This window comes from Choristoneura fumiferana, chromosome 21 (assembly GCF_025370935.1).
Source record: "Choristoneura fumiferana chromosome 21, NRCan_CFum_1, whole genome shotgun sequence".
In the NCBI taxonomy this organism is placed as follows: Eukaryota; Metazoa; Arthropoda; class Insecta; order Lepidoptera; family Tortricidae; genus Choristoneura; species Choristoneura fumiferana.
In genome coordinates, this window is record NC_133492.1 from 11126769 (window position 1) to 11147518 (window position 20750).

Below are 20750 nucleotides of genomic sequence, written 5' to 3' on the forward strand. Positions count from 1 at the left end.
TTACTTGTTGTGTTATGTCTACTGTGGCTCATTAATGATGCTTTAATAAATGATTGATTTAGCGTTACTTAGGAAGTTATGACTTAAATTATTATTCCTTGCTTCTCCGCTACCATTTTTTTGTAGTGGAAGAGCATCATATGATATATTATTCATTGTTTTTTTTTATAAATAAGATAGTTTTTAGCATTAAATCCTGACAAGAAAATATGAAGAATAAACAATCTATGCTAAAAAAAATGTTTTACTTTGAGTTTTTCACTGTTGTTTTTGTAACAAATTTCAAGTAGATTTGACCGTTAATAAATTATATTGGCTTAGATTTGAACTCAAGAAATAGTTGTAGAAGAGATAGCTTTTAAGCCATTAGTTCACTATGTTTTTTATTCAAAATGCTGGTTAGTTAACAATCTATATTGATTTTGTGTCCAGTACAGAATATTTGTAGTATACTAAATTGTAAATTTACACGTTAAAGTATATAAAACTTTTTAAAATCTAACTTTAGCGTAAAATGCCAAAGGATTAACCTAAAAATCGTATAAAACGTCCTTAGGTGAAGACGAGACGTCACTTAATGTTTTTATTGTGCTCTGCTTCACCCTTTCACTCTTGTAAGGAGCACTTGGGGATGTCGAGCTTTTAAGAGCTTTGAGAAGCTAAACAGATGGGATACGCTAAGCTTACGTAAGTAAGCCGTGCTTTGAAAAGTAATATTGTCCATTCAGATTTTTTTGCGCCTTCGAATGTGTCTTTTGATGTATGTATGTATGTAAACTCTTTATTGTAAAAAATAAAAGGGAACAAACCCAATGGACAAATAATGAAGTATGTACAAAAGCAAACTTATCCCTTTAAAGGATCTCCACCATCAACCTTTGAGTGGATGAGAGGAGTATTCAGTCAGGGACAGACAAAAAGTGAGTTTAAAAATTAAAATAGATAGTGGAATGTAATAGTGTGGTGTGATAGTGGTTCTTAGTGAAATGTAAACAAAAAAAGTTGCTTATGACTTTCTTTAACCACATCTAAGTAATTAGTACAATACACGGTGACATGCCTCAAAGGCACTGCAGAAATTATCTGTTGTAGACGTCACCCATATAATCATGATACTGATTAGACTGTAAGGCGACAAAATAAAATTATACAAGCAGCTACTTTTGATGTCGATGATACAGGTAGTCGGTTTACGAAATATTTTACTAAATTATTTGGCTATGATTAGAATGAAATTGAAATATCTGTTCATTCATAGCATGTTTTTTTTTATTTCCATTAACTTCAACAGTTCATTTTCTGGATAAAAGTATTCATTTCTACGACTATGCCCTTTCTAGGGTGTCAAACTATTCCATATATATGGTTTAAAGCTAAGAGGTAACCGATAGACAAAGTTATTTTAGTACGTAACTAGTAGTTACATTAGTACGGATTAGTAATAAACGTACTTTAGGTAACTACGCGAGATCATTTAACGCTCTTGCGTTAGCAGTTAGTATATTCAAGGACTCTGCGTGCCGCTAAGTAGCGTACGCGCAGCAACTACATGCTTAGGCGCAGACACTACGTCCCACGTAGCATAGCAGTAGCTGCTACGCATCGTAGACGGTACTGCGTAGCGTACGTAGTAGCGTAGCCGCGTAGTTATTTTGTGCTCTGTAACCCAGACCACAACCTCAACTAAATCGTTCGCAATTAATGAATGAATTTTATTTAATACTAGCTGTTGCCCGCGGCTTCGCCCTGTTCCAACCTTTTTTTTATTTTTTTTTTATTCGACGACGGCAAACAAGCAAGTGGATCTCCTGATGGTAAGAGATCACCACCGCCCATAAACATCTGCAACACCAGTGTAGTTGCCAAACTAGAGGCCTAAGATGGGATACCTCAAGTATTTTGTTTAGCACAATTCTTGTCCTGACAATAAGGAATACAACAAAAAAGTAATTATCCAATTCGGTGCCGTCTTTCGGAAGTTATGCACGTACAGTCAACGTCATAAATAAGTGATCACTTTTGTACCTTGTCATTTTAACGTCATGTTTGAAAAGCCATACGAAATTGCCATATTTAATAAATAAATAAAATAAAACAAAAAGACATTTATTGCCACATTTAAAAAAATACAATGAACATAACAAAGACAAAAACAAAACAACAGACACGTTACAAATATGTGGCAATAGGCTCAAGCTCAGCATTCACATGCTGCCGGTCGACAACCGGCGGCGCTGATTTTCAGCCTGGCCCGTCTCGCACTTCGCAAACAGAGCTAGCTAGCGTCTCGTATGACGTTGCCTTAATTTCGTTGTACATACATTTCGGAGATTCATCTTTATTATATAGAAGATTATCTATAATTATAATTATATCATAATTGATAGTCATTAGTACCTGGACAGCCGAGCTTTGCTGGGATGCTCTTTTGTTTTGGAGAACATACATAATGAAATAAGCTGTTAAAATAAAATAAAAAAACCTTTGAATAAAAATGTATAAAAAAGCAAAATTAAAATTAAATCATGCTTGTGAAATTACCGATCCTATTTTGCGTCAAATTTTATTTCAAGAAAAACGTAAAGAAAACTTAAGAACCCTCGTTTTCCCCAGTAAACACGGATGAGTTGATCGATTATTCACCAAAAACCGTCACATACCAAATTTCATCGAAATATATTACAGCAGTTTCCAAAATCTAAATCAAATCAAATTTAGAGGGTAAGGCTAAATTAGCCTCAAAGAAGCTCGGCGTGCTCAACAGATCGAGACAGTATTTCACTTCGGCCCACCGCCTCCAGCTTTATAAGGCGCAGGTTCGCCCACATATGGAATACTGCTCTCATCTGTGGGCAGGGGCTCCCCAGTACCAGCTTCTCCCTCTGGGACCGCATACAACGGAGAGCGACTCGAATAGTCGGCTGCCAACGAGTTTCCGATCGACTTGACTCTTTGGCGCTGCGTAGAGATGTAGCTTCACTGTGCATCCTCTATCGCATGTACAACGGGGAGTGCTCCGAGGAGTTATTCGGGTTGATCCCTGCCGCATCCTTTCGCCACCGACCTACGCGACAACACTTCCATCCTCACCATTTAGATGGTTGGCGGTCCTCTACTGTGCGTTTTTCCAGAAATTTCCTGCCTCGCACAGCAAAACTCTGGAATGAGCTATCGCCTGCGGTATTCCCGGACCGCTATGACCTTCAAGTTTTCAAGAAAAGAGCGTACTCCTACCTTAAAGGCCGGTAACGCACTTGTGACTCTTCTGGTGTTGCAAGTGTCCATGGGCGACGGTAATCGCTTACCATCAGGCGATCCGCCTGCTCGTTTGCCCCCTATACCATAAAAACAAATAATAATAAATCTCTGCAATAAATAAATAAACAAGAAGTAATTTATTGAATCAGGCGTTACTTTGCGGAGGTCCATATCAATGAATTAAAATAATTTCCTTGCTCACCCGCGACCTTTGCGATAGCTAAGCTTATGCAAAATATGCTTGTTCATGCAGTCCTCCACCTCCACACTGTAAGAACACACACAAATCACACAAACCCATCTATCACCACCACCACACTACACTGACGCGTTTCGAACTCAACCAGAGCTCATCTTCAGAGTGACACAACCGTACACCATGCTACCAGTTGTTAGTTGTTGTTGTTGTTGTGTTGTTGTCGTAAGGTCGCGGGTGAGCAAGGAAATTATTTTAGTTCATTAAACAAGAAGTGCTTATTTAAAAATCTGAGATAATTACAATACAATACAATACAATAACAATTTATTGCACACCAATACAGTAAACAGTACAGAGAAACAAGTATATACATAGAGATTTTCTAAGGTAAGCAATAGGCGGCTTTATCGCTTCAGAGCGATCTCTTCCAGGCAACCTTTACAATGGACAGAAATAAGGAAATTACCATATTAATTACCTAGCTGTTGCTTGGAATTTCATCGGAGAAAAAATGTAATATCGCTATCGTGCGAGAAATATGCAATTTTCTGTGATAAAAGCTATCCTGTGTCCTTCCCATACTCTTACGACAAACCTATCTCCGTATCAATCACTTTAGCGGTTTAGGGGTAGAGCAGCAAAAGACAGACCAATGATGCTTATTTAGAATATTACTATGGATAATTTGACATTATCATTCATTATCATCATCTCAGCCGTAGGACGTCCACTGTTGGACATAGGCCTCCTCTATAGACCTCCAGTCGCTTCGGTTGGCAGCGGGTTGCATCCACCGTGAACTCGCGGATTTAAGGTGCGACCAAACCGCTGCTTAAAAAAACGGTGACGGCGCGGAATCGCAGTGACGCACCGTATGCGCACCGTTTTTATTATCGCATGCTCTCCACACCGCTGCTTAAATACGGAATCGCATTGACGTGTCGTAAACTTTAGGTCTTTACGGAACAAAAGTCGTGACGTTTACGGCACGTCACAGCGATTCCACACCGTTTGCGTATTTTAAGCAGCGGTACGGTGTGGAAAGCATGCAAAAAAACCGGCCAAGAGCGTGTCAAAATAGGGTTCCGAAGCCATTACGAAAAAATTAAGTAATATTTTTCTAAGGATTTCGTATTTTATACGGATAATCTTCCAAGTTTATGTATATTTTATACCTTGGGCTGCTATTTACTCTTAAAATACTAATAATTCTCAAGCAAACTTAGCCGTCATAGTTTTCCATGAAAGTTTGATAATACTTACTACCATCCTGATTTTTTTTTAAATTTTCCACCCACCGCCTTATATTTTAGAAAGGGGGGGGACGCTCGACTTTTATGAAAATTTGCATTTTAAATTTGAATATTCGCAAACGAATCACTGAACTCAAAATCGTCTTAGCAAACCCCTAATGGGGTTTTAAAGACCTATCCAACGATACTCCACACTATAGGTTGGATGAAGAAAAATAAACCACCCCCACTTTACGTCTATGGGAGGTACTTAAAAAATGTTTTTTTTTTTTTTTAATTTTTATTGTACCATTTTGTCGGCATAGATTACACATATATATCAGTGCAAAATTACAGCTTTCTAGCATTGATAGTCCCTGAGCAAAGCCACGGGGATGGACGGACAGACAGACAGACAGACAGACAGGCATGGCGAAATTATAAGGGTTCCGTTTTTGCCATTTTGGCTCCGGAACCCTAAACACGTGTGCGCATACGATGCGTCACTGCGATTTCGTACCGTGACCGTTTTTTAAGCTGGTTTTGGCCGCACCTAACCGGTCATCCGTTCATTTCTCGTCCGTGAATTTGACATTTTAATTTTTACATAAAAGGTTAAACGGGGGAGTATGGAGTATTATTAAAAAGTTCTGTGGGTCACGATTCAACTGACTTAAAATACGTGTACCTACTTCTAAATTGAATACTAACCTTATTTTTAAGTTAATATTTAGGCATCTCGCGTTCAGTTTGCGCTATATGTCACGAGGTTACGCCGCCATTATCATACTTAGCCGTAAGCCGAGATTTTTACCGATTAACAACAATGTACCGTGTTCGTGAACAAATATTGTTGTATTTTCAGCCGACTTAAAAAAAACGATTTCCAGTACGGTTGGGATTTTAGTTCCGTTTATTACCTCAGAACTCCATCATGTTTCAATGTTATGAAAGGCCAAAGAATGATAGCAGGTGATAAGACTTTGAGGTAAGATGCTATTTGAGGACGTTCGGCAAGTAGCGGGTGTTACAACAGCATTTCTATCTGTGAGTTTTCTTTTACTTTTTATTTTTATTTTTAGTAGGGCTGCGTTGCGCGGCGCTTTGGGCAGTTCTGTATCGCATGCCAACTAGGATCCACATAATATCAGCGTCGAGTCACCTTCCGTGACCTGACAAATGCTGAGTGGATTCCTTTTTCATAACAAACGTACCTACTTAGATAGTTATTGGAATATTTGTTACTTCCTAATTTATTGTTAGTTATGAAATAAATGTTTCTTCTTTCATCTTATGTTTTTTTTTTACATATAACTGACCAGCCCCCTGTACCACAATAGTTACAAGTGCTACAATTCAACAAAATTGTAACATTTTACTAAGAGAAACTTAACAATTTGTCGAATTGTAGCACTTGTAACTTTTGTGGTACAGGGGCCAGTAATTACTGATCTATATTCCCCTATCTCAGCTGATGAAAAGTGCAAATGAGGCCAAAGGTGTATCTCACTAGTTCAGATGGTTAGTAGAAAACTGATTCAGAACTTGTTGATGATATTTTTTCATTTTTAAATTAAAAAAAATACAGACCGTATTTACCGACCGACCGACCGTATTTACCGATCTTATTAATTAAGGATTAGTAGTTAATTAATGAAATGTACGTATATTTTTTATTGAAATAAACAGCTTTTAATTAATTTATTTTTTTTACCTATTACCGCGCCAATCCGGTCGTCGATATCACATACAACTACAGTCAGCTGCGAAGAAACGTAACAATTAAACCTACTAATTTAAGGTACAGCCGTAATGGGGTTATAGCCATAAGTGGCCAAGTTGTACTTTTTATTAACCCTTACGTACCTGTTCAAGCAGCTTATTTATTAACTCTACAACTCAATTCATCTAATATATTATTATTTATTATCCATCAATACCTAATTATTCTTCCTCAATTATTTGTTAATATCAGTAAACTATCAGTCGGTAAAAAGCTCTAGTAATACGAAAATTATATACAAGCCATACCTACTTGTCCCAATTACATCGTATCTGAACATTAATAATTAATTACTGGAACAATTTGACACGTCGATGTTATAGAGAGTACTACTCGTATACGACAATAATGAGTACAAAAGGAATGAAAGACAAAGTAAAACTTTTCATAAAAAACGCTGCAATTTTGAAGCATTTTATATGAAAACGTGACGATTTCAAAAAAAGCGCTCTCATTTAATTTAACCTCTTGTTGAAAATACAAACTGAAATAAAGTGCACAGAAAAAACAGAAAAAATAAGACCAACTGGGAATCGAACCCAGGTCCTCGGTAATCCGCGTGCTATACCGCTACACCACTGATGGTCACGTTACGGATTACCGAGGACCTGAGTTCGATTCCCAGTGATGGTCTTATTTTCTCTGTTTTTTCTGTGCATCTATATTTCAGTTTGTATTTTCAATTTAGGTTTTACGGGATGACCGTAAAAGTAAAAATTTGGAATTGAAATAAAAAATACAAAAAGATTCCAAAAACCAATCTTAACCTCTTGTTGTTATGTATTTACTATTTTTCACAACCTTAAAACACCGTGTTGGTTCCATTCGTCGCAAGTGAATCTTAGAAGTCTTAGAACCCCACGCTCGATACAAGAAGAGGTACCTTCTTCATTAAGGGTACTTTCTCTTTCTCTTTCTATCAATGAAATTAAGAGTGGAATATCTAAGCAATTAGTGTTTAACGTTGTTTAACCGTCCGCGGCTTAGCTTAGAGACTGATAGTGCTAGAAAGCTGTAATTTTGCGTGAGTAAGTACAATATATGTTAACGACACCGAGAGACTGGTAAAATAATGGTATTTCCTCTAGACGTAAACGTGCGGGGTATCGTTGGGTAGGCTTTTCAAAAAATATAAGTTTACGAGTAATGAGTGTTTACATAAGTTTTTTAAGTAAAGTTAAGTATATATTATAAGTTTTTTGTACCGCTTTATGGTGCAATAAAGAATATTTGTATTGTATTGTAGTGGCCATTTTCGATTTAAGGATCCGTTTGAAAAACATTAAGCTTTATATTTAGTGCTAATTAATATTATATGCCCTGACATGGCCGTCATGGATTTACTTGCTTCTTTTTTATACTACCTACTACCAAAGAAAAAATAGTGTGTTTAACAATATTTTATTTGCCGTATTAATAAAGGATGCTTTTGTATTAATTATTTTACACAGAGAATACAACAAACTTATCACAAAAACCACCAAGATCCCAACGAAACTTGTAACGACATCCCAATATAGTCACGGGGGCCAACCCACAGATGGCGCTGTCAGCAGTTCAGGACTATCGGTCGGACTTCGACACTTGACCCAAACTGTGCACCATTCCACGGGAAAATTTACCCATGATGATAGGAGTTCGGTGCTTTAACGTTGTAAAGGGCTCCGACCTATAAAGGCCCTTGAACTAATTCGAATGAATGAAAGAAAATACTGTAATAATATATAGGTAGGGATATACGTGCTGATTCGGACATTTATGAGACCAACTACTATGTTTTTGCGCCTACTTAAATAGCTTTTTATTAACAGTTTTTTATTTGTTATTTATTATTATTTTTATATTAATATATTTATGATATGTTTTTTATAGCTTTATAATGTGTCCCACTGCAGGGAAAAAGCCTCCCTTTCTTATTCCACTCGTCTCTACTCTTGGCCAGCTCTTACCAACTGACTGGAATCAGTCCAGGTCGTCCCGCCATCTCCTCCTAGGTCTGCATCTGCTCCGGTGCCCGTCGCATGGAACCCAATCGATGATTACTTTGGCCCAGATATCGGATGCATGCGGTAGACATGTCCTGCTCAGTCCCATTTTACTTTGGCGGTCTTCATTCCCACATCGACAATTTGAGTTCTGGGAGCGCAGATCAGTGTTCAGATTCTATCAGATCTCCGAACACCTAGAATACTCCGCTCCATAGCTCGCTGGCAAATCTTAAGTCTGGACTTCTGAGCCTCAGTCAAAGACCAGGTCTGAGCGCCGTAGGTTAGGATGGGCAGGATACACATATCGACGAGCTTTGTTTCAGGGTTAAAGGATGTTTGGCCTTCATTAGCACTCATGGACCAGTAGCTCCTCCAGGCATTTTCAATGCGTTTATCAATTTCTTTGCCTTGTCTGTTTTCAAAGTAGACTATCTGGCCCAAGTAAGTGTATTCGTCGACATATTGTAGTATCTGCCCATCTACCGCTACCCTACGTTTGACGGTATTCGTCATTAACTGTTCTTTAACCGGTTCATCGCAAGTCTAACTTCAAGACTTGCCGTGCTCAGTTGTTGGAGCATATTTTCCAGTTCCATTGCCGATGTAGAGAAGAAACAATGCCATCAGCAAAGCGAAGGTTAGTCAACATTCTGCCTCTAACATCAATTCCAAAATAAATAATTAGAACCAAGAACCAATCTCAGATAAAGGAGTAATTCCCTCAGTTAGAGGCTGTCGCCTCCATAATTTAATTTCATACAAGTGATGTCTACATAAGAAGCATGTAACTTTCGTGAGCTTTGACTACCTTCCATTAACCTGCCTGTCCCTCTCCAGAGGCACAAATTTGTGCCTAAATTCCTTTGATCCTGTCATCCTGGGAGATGACAGATTAATTCAGTTATGTGTGAAATATTCTGGAACAGTTGAAGACACCTAGGTTTTTTTTTTGTTTAAGGGTCCTTAGCTCCTGACAAACTATCCTTAGCTTCAAGCACAAGTTATCCCTTTATCCCGCATAACCCATTAAACGTGCACATAAATTTACTGCAGCAGATGTCTTCGTGACATGGTGTCCAGATAGCTAGCCGTACTTCATATTATGTAATACTCATAAGGAAAAGTTATTCATTTACAAAATCAAAGGTATTTTCTCAAGATCTATTTATTAAATTAGGTAACCTAAATTTTTTCCACATCCGTAATTCTGAATCTGATAAGGATAGAGACGTGTCCCGCCAGGAAACAATTGTCGGATGTGTTTCAAGGTCCCTAATACATAATATTAGATATTACATAAAGTTACTGTAATTAATTTCTGATTAAATTTGATTTTTTGGTTCAAAAACTCAACGTGAAATAAGGAAGAAGGCTGTAATTAACTTAATATCTTTCCCATGCTGGTGTAGTATACATTCTTGTATTTTTACTTAATTTTGTATATGAGCATATCTCTGTTCTACAGCTTGCATTTTGTAATATTCGTAGAAGCATTTTATTTTTAATAATAACCATTATATTATATTTGAAAATTGTTTCTTGAAGTCACACAACAGGAGAAGACGCCCTGGGACTTTATTTCATATAATAATAGTCTCTTTGTTTTTCTGACTACAGTTTAGCTGGTGAATGTAACTTGAGCCCTTAAAATCCACGTTACAATATAATAAACGCCAAAAACTTATCTTTATATTGAATAAAACCTTTCTGTAATGAGCTTATTATATTGTTATATACTCAAACAAGTTATTGGTCTAAGGTCGTAACCTTATATCTCGCTGTTATATCAAAGGTTAAATATTTACAGGCGGTAAAAAGTGACAGGCATAAAATTAGGTGGAATTAACGATGTTTCACAACGTCGCGTAAACAAACATTCTGCTTCGCTTAATTATTTTATTTAGGGTTTCTTTACATTGTAATCATAATATGGAATAGTCTCTTTTTTGAACGGTGTATTTTTAATTATTATAAATGGAATGTTTGTGTGTGCGTGTATCTGTTACACGAGTTTTGATGTAAATATGATATGATATGTTTGAGTGTTTTTTTTAAACATTGTTTAATTGATAGACCTAGTACGTCACCAGTACCAATATCTGACACAGCAAAACGTGCATAAATGTCTTGCGCGTAGCGATTCTCTGATTTCTAGGCCCGCAGGAACGTGTATGTTTTTGCAAGCTCTCTGTGACTATATTACAGGTGACTGTACCCATTAGGACAAGCTACGCTTAGTTTTTGAACTGGGTTGATTGTGTCCATTGTACAGAGGGGTGTGGCGATGTCACAACTTGATTCTTTCTCTCAAGAAGGCATTTGAAGGTCGCGAGTGAGCAAAGAAATTCTTTAAGTTAATTTAGAATAATATAAAGTTAGTTTAACTTGTTGGAAAAAAATGAAATCGTTACATAAACTGTGTAAAAATAAATATACTTTGCGATGGATGATTACAATAAAAGTTCTATCGAAAGCAAAAAACGATATAAGTTGGAACAGAAAGCAATCAATCAAATCAGACTTTGATCTCAACTCATAACACCCGCGAGAGGAAAGCTTGAACTGCTTCACCGTAAATTGTAGCTAATTGATTTGGAAAGTCAAACTTCCTAGTTTGCGTTCTAGGGTTTTCTAATACAAATACAACAAGTCTTACATAGAGTCTTGCTCACAATGTTGAGAGCCGAGATCTTAAAATTAACCCACTGTCTTTTGATAGGGTCATGCAGAAAACGGTATTTCTTACAATAAATTTACATCAATCTAAAGGATTATCATCATCATCACCTTCATAACACGTCCACTACAGAACACAGGCCATAATGAGAGGGCTTGGGCCGTAGTTCCTACGGGGGCTTAGTGCGTATCGGGAACTTTAAACACAGGATGGGATTTCGGCGCAGATGTGTACACGATGATTTACTTCATAGAAAAGCTCATGGTAAATTTCAAATGCAATTTTACACATTTGGATTCCGGTAGGTATACTGAGAGTTGCAAGCCTGAATTTCAACCACAATTCTCTGTTTTGAAAGAGGCTACATATAAACCACCAGTCAACCACGGCTATTGTACAAAAGATATACTTACATGGTAACCTAGAAGAGAGTAACGTACTGACTAACTGACAGACAAGGCACAGTCTAAACCACTGTCAGTAGTCAGCGTTGAAATTCGGCAGACATTTTCCTTGAGGAAATTTCACTCATAATCTTCACTTAGGTATCCCTGCGCTCAGTTTTCCTGCTCATACTATTTCACTTTCAAAATCTGGCAATGGATTATCGACTCACCTCGGGCTACAAGCTTAGACTGGTGGTGGTAGCGATCCACCGGCGCGAAATCGGCTTTAGCCAATCAAAAAACTATTTATGTCCACGCAATAAGAGCGAAAAGAATAACTTAACATCCCTGTCCAAGGACGCATACAAGGTGTTAACTGATATACTGATAACTACTGGCGAAACTATACGGATTCCATACCGAAAATACAAACTGAGACATGGATGCACAGAAAAACCTGAAAAAGAGACCAGCGCTGGGAATCGAACCCAGGTCCTCAGCAATCCGTGCTGCGTGCTTTAACCTCTACACCACCGGTGGACAGGAATCTAGACACGAATTTTTCCTATGCATAAATATCTCAGGTTATTAATTTCAACTACGCTACTTAAGCAGCAGCACAAAAAAAAAAAAAAAAACAAAAAAAAAAACAACAAAAAAACAAATACAAAAACAAAATAAATATATATGTAAAAGTAACAAATTTGGAGTGGAAATGCAAAATACAAAAAGACTCCAAAAAACCAATCATATACGGATTTCCTTTTTGCAATTTTGGCTGCGGAACACTAAAAAGCATGGAATAATTAAGTTACATAACACTTCTCAATTTCTATTGCCCAGTCATATACTCGTAACCCATTGCAGTCTCAAGATGCTAAGTAAGGTAATAGAGCGACATGGCATCCAAACGTTGGAGCGGCGGCTATGCGACATAAAGCAAGACCTTACGGCCGTAATAATTAGGCCGACTTCACCGCGACCAACGCACCGCGTAATTAAGAACCTTCAGTGTGCGCTCAAGCAGCGTTCTAATTTCAATTATACCTAGCTTTTGTTCCCCCACTTCAGTCACCATTGTCGTCATATTTATTCCGTCCGTATATTTTCATTCATCACAGCAGGATTTAATTAATTTCCTTAAGTTACGTTTCCTTGTTTTTTCAGCGCTCGTTTAGTGATAATGGATATATTTGTTTTCACTAGGTAACGTTTAATTTGGCTTGTTTGTTGAGCATGGTATAAGTTTTTTTGTCGGTCGATACTTAATATGTTTAGACATTATAATTTAGGAAGTGAAAATGTACATTTTACCTACACAACTACAGGAAGAAAATGAAATGTGCGTTATTGACGCCTTCACTATTTTGTTTAGGTTGTTGGTAAATTTGTTAGAGTAGGTATACCTACGAGTACGTCAAGATTTGAAAGCTTCGTTCTTATAGTTTTAATAGAGCACTAGTTGTTGGTTGCTTGTTTGTAAAGCTGAGTTACGACTTGCAAAAAATCGTGCAAGTTGCATTACATTGCGGCGCTCGATTGACCACTACAAATTCGTTGGCTTTACGGCCTCGCAATGTAATGCATAACTTGCACAATTTTTCTTGCAAGTCTAAACTCGGCCCTAATTAGAGACAGGACCAGAAGACCGTTAAATAAAAATACATTCCGATTAAAATAGCTACGAGCCATTGCAATAAACGTTAGAAAAATCCAGGGGATAGGTACATATTTTAAGAATATTTCTTTCTACAGAAAATATACTAGAAGACTACAAGAAATTAACTTCAAACGGTTCCTTTAAGGTCACGGCCGTTCGCTCGTCAAATTAGCCGCGGCCTTCTATCGATTCCTTTTTAATACAACATGGCTCGAGTGTACCAATTTACTTTTCAAGTACCTTACTCTTATTAATTATAAGTTGTGTACGAGATTCGATTTGTCGGTTACATGTTATCGAATACATCACAGACAAGTTGCTCGAAGTCGTTCAGTTGGCCTCGCAAATTGATTTTACTAAGTTTGATAAAGTTTTCGGTGAGCTCGTGTCGCAGTGGCACGATTTAGGAGCAGAAGCGGTAGGAGTGAGATACGTCACTCAATCGGAGGCCTTATTGTGTAACACATTTGGAATCATAAGCGTTTTCATCACTTTTTTCTGTCACGCCTTCCCTTGCCTTGATGACTGGTAATCTAGCACCGTCCGCTTTTTTACACGCACGACTAAATTATGGAAGAAGCTTCCTGGGACACCATCAGGTGAACCGCATGTTCGTTTTCCCCCTCTTATATAAAAAAATAACACAGTATAGGATAAAGGTAGAAAGAGATAGTGAATGCGGTCGCGAGCGCGTATTGTTCGACAATACGGCCATTGATATATACACTATCTGGGCCAAATCAACTATTTTACCGACACCTTGGGGTCTCCTGCGTTACCAAAATTGTCTCTGGCGTTACCAAAAAATCGTACTTCCAACAAGATATTTCACGGTTTAATAGGTTGAACTTACGTAGAATGGTATGTATTCATGTACACCATCTATTAAATTAGAGAAAAAACACGTTTACTTACAAAAATTTGCAATTGTTTGAAAATGTCGCGGACAGATTAGTGTCGGTAAAAAAGTTGATTGACCCATCTACTAGATGCAACTGAACACAATAAATGTAACAAAACGCACATAATGTTCATAAATTATATAACACGATATATTATTCCACATGAAAGATTGTCGCTATATGTAGGTAGTTATTTAATATTAAAAATTGCATTTTCATCATCCTCATGTTATCTATATATATAAAAGAAGAAACTGACTGACTGACTTATAGATCAACGCACAGCCCAAACCGCTGGGCCTAGAAACTTGAAATTTGGTACAGGGGTTCTTTTTATGATGGTAGTGAGCACTAAAAAAGGATTTTTAGAAATTCATCCCCTAAGGGGGTGAAATAGGGGGTGAAGTTTATATGGAATTTTCTCATTTCTATCATTCTAGAGTTGGTATACTTACAGGGTCCTGATTAAAAATAAAAATGATCTGCGTAGGCAAAGATAAAGAAAGAAAAAGTAGCTTTCGACATATTAGGGGGGAGTTTCTATTAGACTTCCTTATTTTTAGACTAACAATATGTCTGGTCACAATTTAAAATGATACGTATGCTGTTGGTTCAATAGGGGACGGGGGTTTTTCATACAAAATGTACAACTAAAATGTGGAAATTAAATTGATATTTGAAATGATGTGTGAAATAAATTTGCAAATAATTATGCAGTAGGTACTTAACTTAAACATTACTCATCGGGTTGTGCATACTAAAATCAATAATATTATTAATATAAGCGTAATTTTTGTGTGATTATCCGTTCTTATTTATCTTTTACCTAATTAACAAAATATTATGTACAGTGCAATTTCGAATATATACTTCGGGTTCTAGAGTATGATTCGGTTCTCGCCGGAAGCACACGACATAAAATTTACTCTCGTGCTTTGCATAAAACTTTTCATAAACTAGCTTCAAAACTGGTAAAAAATGTTGTTTATAGCGAAGTACTTTAGTAAGCTGTTACCTATCGTTTACGGCAGTACTTCGCTATGCACACAGATACAAATGTCACAGTTATAACGGGGGTTAACGTTTAACATATAAATCTGTAAATTAAATGTAACTAATTAATGCATGTTATTTACGTCTACTTCGGGTAATATTTATTGAATACCTTATTGCTATTGTGGAAGAGCGGGATTTCCTGACACAGGTGTATATTCACTTACTAGGAAATTCCGGCCCTGTTAGAAATATTATTTCATGTTACCTGAATAAAGATTTTGATTTTTTGGTTTTTTTGATTTTTGAACTACCTACGTCCTGTTTCAGAAACACAACCTAGGTCTAGGAGACCACTAGTTTTAAAGGATATGCAATAATTATAGAAATTTAGTTTAAAATTATTAAAAACGTAATTAATAAAATTGTAACAGTCTATCCTATTTATTTGCAATAAACATCACAAAATAAATCAATAGATTTTTTTATAAACTTAACACATTTCAGTACTTCTCCTATCTTTACTGTAAAATTATTTACCCAAAGGGGATATGACATCTCTAAATATAGGAACATAATATAAAGATTATTATTAAAGTTTCATCAAATTGAATGATCAACCAAGTTATTTAACTGATTTAATTTTACAGGAACATTTTATTTTTATAAAATTGGAAATCCTCAAAACAACCATTTTTGTCGGCAATCGAAAATAATTTTTCGAACATTCGAGACAAATTAGTCTTGCATTCAATGATGTCACTTATTTTAACCACCTTTTGTGGCTGTGTTACTAGGAAGCATGTTTTAATAAAAAATAAAAATTTCTATTTTTTAACTATAATAAACATGTTAACAAATAAAACATACAACCACCTGAGTTCGGTCTGGGAGACCACGTAAGAATATTACGCAACCACCTACCTGCGGTCTCTGAGACCGTTGTCGCCAGTATTATGCTCACTTAATTCAAAGGAATACACATCCAAACGTGTCGACCACATGGCGGCCATTGATTGACCCCCGGTAAAGGTATAAGGTCATTATAAGTTTGTGCGCCGCGATTGCATCGAATTATTATCATTTTTAAATCTGCTAAGGTCTGAGAGACCGCACGTAGGTGATTAAGGGTTAATTAAAACATATACCCTGATAACAGTACACGCGGACGAAGTCGCGGACATAAGCTAGTAGTAACATATAATATCATTGATCCTCATCATGTCAGCCGAAAGACGTCCAATGCTGGACATAGGCCTCCCCCAAACCTCTCCACTCAGACCGGTCTTGTGCTTTCCGCATCCACCTCAATCCCGCGATCTTAACCAGGTCGTCGTTCCATGTTGTTGGAGGCCTACCGACAGCTCGTCTCCCAGTCCGCGGACGCCATTCGAATATTCGAATATTCGGATTTTAACACAAATACCTAGCTTAAATCAAATCTCTGTGTATCTTCTATCCGGTATTTACGTTAAAACAAAACAAATTTCAAGAAACCTCACGTGTTGTTGTCAAAATTACGAAAAAAAACAACTATATACTATTCTAATTCTTAACCACCATTGCAGTTTAGTATGTGCCAAATTAAGAGGAGCGCAGAGAAAAATATCTACAATTAATATCTAGTAACTACTGCATACGAATGAATGACTGAATCATGACTTGTGGTGAAATAATAGATCTATATTGAATAGGGTCCAAGATTATGGTCCGAATGGTAAATGGTAACGTTTAATGTCAATAGCCACCGCTTAGTACTTAGACCACAAGTCGTAAAGCAAGCTTCTATATTCCCTGCTTTCATGGGAATAATAAAGCTTGAGAAAATATGATTATATGTTACTTACCAATGAGTAGATCACTTTGAACCCAATAACCTAATGGATGTCTTTGTCTGAACTAAGTGTTTGCGTAGCATTGATTCTGACTAGCAATAAACCTTCGTCATTCCTGAGCATTCGCTTATTTGGTGTATTATTCATTCTAATGAATTTCTTGGATGAGGTGTTACTTTGTGGAGGTAAATTTCCATGAATCAAAACTAATAAAAAATACTTAACTCTTTACTTAGATCGAGTAAACTTGGTGCCAGGTGCATTGAAATAAAACCATGACAGCCAGACATTACATTCTATAGCAGTAAAGCGCCCGTTAAATTTGTATAACGTTGTGTACAGTAAATACAGTACGTACTTACAGTACGCAATATTAATTATATCGCTGCCTCATGGTTTCCTTCTGTACCTTCGGCAGTATGTATGAGTATCTGTAAAAAAATGCAATAGAATAAACAAATAGTGGAATATTGTATTGTAAAACTCTTTATTGTACATAAAAAATATGAAAATAACAGAACACAGGATAAAAAGATGCACAAAGGCGAACTTATCCCTTAAAGGGATCTCTTCCAGTTAACCTTTGAACGATTGACAGGATATCAGACACAAGAGTAGACACTACAAGTACAATTAATATTTTGGCTTTATTCGTCATGCATTCTATTTTAAGCCCATCTCACAAAAGTATAACGAGCAAAAGCTTTTTCCAAAATTGAGCAACTTTTCTCTTTCAGATCGGCAGCCTGAAACACTTCTTCTTGCTGTCACACCCACTCGTGAGCAAGCGCTCGCCCAACGCTAGCATAGACTACGAGAATAGGCTGAGAAACGATCCCCAGGTAAGTCTAGATTTAGACTACGACGGTTTATTGACTCGACGTCCTAAGTTAAAATAATTTCATACTATTTCCATCCAGAGAATGTGCATCAGGATTAAACGGTCTTATTCCACCGGCTCCTTTCTTTCACTGGTCGACCAGAAGTAGGCGGGGCATTCACCCCTATGTTGTCAGTTTCCCTATAATTCTCATAAAGTGTTTTCGCTCGTCCTTTATTATCCGGACAACTGAGGAGTGGAATTCCCTGTCTGCGTCTGTGATCCCTGATCGCTACAGGCTACAATCTGGCCGTGTTCAAATATAGGGTGAATGGGCATTTATTACACAAGCGTGCTCCATCTTAATCCACTTAATCCACATCTTCGCTTACCATCAGCAGGGCTACTACGAAACTCGAAACTCGAAGTTCGTGTCGTGCGGTCCCTCTGACACTTACACTATTTAATACGTAAGCGAGAGGGACCGCACGACACGAACTTTGAGTTTCTAGTTTTGTAGTAGCCCTGCTGGCGGGATTGTGATCAAACGCAAGCCGGTTTCGGTTTAAAATAAAACTCGATGTTTTAGACTACCGCGGTCATTTCTAATTTTATGATTTAAATTTGGGTTTTGTAACAAAACTTTTGTTCCGCATACCTTGATTTTAGAGCAGCTCGATATTTCGGCACAGTTGCATGCGAGTTCGAGTTCCAGTAGTAGTGGGCCACTTGTTAGGATGAGGGTAGATCGGTTACGTCCGATTTATTTTTCTGACTGACAGTTATACCACACCAGCATACCCGCAATTCTCCAGTCGTCAACTGTGCCGAAATATCGAGCTTCTTTAAAAACAAGGTACCTACGCGGAACAAAAATCTAAATTAAATCATAAAAAAAACAAACTTGAAATATAATCAACATCCATCTCTACTCGTAGTAGTCAGGCTGTAATTTGCATAAAGTTGTGCCAACTGCAATGTAACTGCAATGAAAAATGTAGAGGCAGTCGGTAGTTTGCATAATGCAGTCTATTTTTAATTTGTTTGAATACGAGCGATAATTTACCTACTACAAGAACTAGTTACTGATTTCACGCTTTCTGCATCCCTTTCTCACTAATGGTCGAAGATCCCAGGATTTTCAAGGTTTCTAGAACTATTCATTTTGTTAGAAACACGGGTATTCGTACGGGATTTCGTATTGATAGGGATAGTATGTGAGCCGTGGTGGCCTAGTGATTTGTATGGCCTTTCAAGCACAGGATCGTGGGTTCAAACCCTAGCTCGCAACTCGGAGTTTTTCGAAATTCATGTGCGAAATTACATTTGAAATTTACCACGAGGTTTACGGCGAAGGAAAACATCGTGAGGAAACCTGCACAAACCAGTGAAGAAATTCAATGGTGTGTGTAAAGTGCCCAATCCGTACTGGGACTGCGTGGGAACTACGGCCCAAGCTCTCTCATTCTGAGCGGAGGCCTGTGCCCAACAGTGGGACGTATATAGGCCAGGATGATGTGGGATAGTATGTTTGTACTTTGAGTGTATAATCATCATAATCACGCAACAGATTTAAGTAGATGCGGTTTTCATCATCAGTTAGATGATTTTTCACGGAAAACTTACTGCTGTAAACATCGTATGCTATCGGAAAATTTTGTATTTGTCTTGCTCTCTCAATTAGGGCTATAGTTTTTTGTCTCACTAGATGGCGCACTGTTGCGTGAGGTTTTTAAGTATGGCTTTCAAAGTCTGTTATTATGGGCGTGAAAACAAAGTTTACATTAAAATCATATTTAATACACCTTAAAACCGTACCATAAAAATATCGAGCATGCCACAGTGTTGCATAGTCTCCGTTTTGTTCGGAAAAAAGGGAGGACAACGGTTTCCGAAAGACAAAACTGTCTCAAAACACAGACATTCATTGTCCCGGAACGCATATTTGCCATAATTAATTCCAGATATTGCAAAATATTCACAAAATTATTCTAATTATAAATAAACCCGCGTAGCTCACCCAAAAACTATGAGATTTGAGTTTTCGGAGACCTCACGCCACACTAGCGCCTCTAGTGGCGAATTCATACGCGATAGCCCTCATTAGTTTAACTACCCATCGTACAGCTATGCTTTTTTCATTTTGTCATTTGACACTAAATAAATATTAAAGTTCCATTTAATGGATATGAAAATGTCACTTTTTATTAACGGAACCCTATACTGAGACTCCGCTGTCTGTCTGACTGTCTGTCTATCTCATGAGTCGTAGGTTATAGTTAGATACTTGAAATTTTCACAGATTTTGTATTACTGTGGCCGCTATAACAAAAAATTTAAGGGGGGCTCCCATACAACAACCTTGATTTTTGCCGTTTTTTTGTTAATGTCTAATGTTGTATAGATGGTACGGAACCCTTCGTGCGCGAATCCGACTTGCACTTGGCCGGTTTTAATACATAGGGAATTTTTTGACACTTCGGGTGCCATCGCATTCCAAGTGAGGTCCGACTTTTCCCGATGGAAAACCATTACGCATCCTACTGATACTATTATAATTTGTATGTCTGTATCTCAATTACCTACCCCAAAACGGCTCAAAGTTTAAAATAACAAACATTTTTTCTTTCAAAATTACAAGAAGCCGGCGGGTCTTTAAATTCTATAAATAAATACGATAAAGATGTATCGATGAAAATGATAAATAAACGAGAACACAGCAACCTTGCTAAATCTTGCCTGTCGTAAAATGCGACGAACACGATCGTTAATATAGATTAGAGCTTACTTCATGAATCGTGTTTGAAGAGCCTTATCTAACACACATGTAGCACTAACTATAAAGTCTGAGAAGATTCTTATACAACGTTTAAGCACATATACCATCTTACTTTTTGAAAGTTAGTGAGGATGTGTAGATTTAATGAATATTGCGAACTTACTCAAACTAACCCAAACAAACACCTATGCAAATATTCCAAACTAGTTTTTAAAAACCCTAAATCGAATGGAAACGA

General features: G+C 37.2%; 1 protein-coding gene across 1 annotated transcript in view; it reads left to right on the forward strand.

Annotated features, from left to right (window-relative positions):
• Window positions 1–20750, forward strand: part of LOC141440054 (furin-like protease 2) — a 55935-nt gene that overhangs the window by 20132 nt on the left and 15053 nt on the right. The window contains exon 2 of the mRNA XM_074104524.1: window positions 17651–17755. Within this exon, the coding sequence (XP_073960625.1) occupies window positions 17651–17755 (105 nt within the window). The remainder of the gene's footprint in view (window positions 1–17650; window positions 17756–20750) is intronic.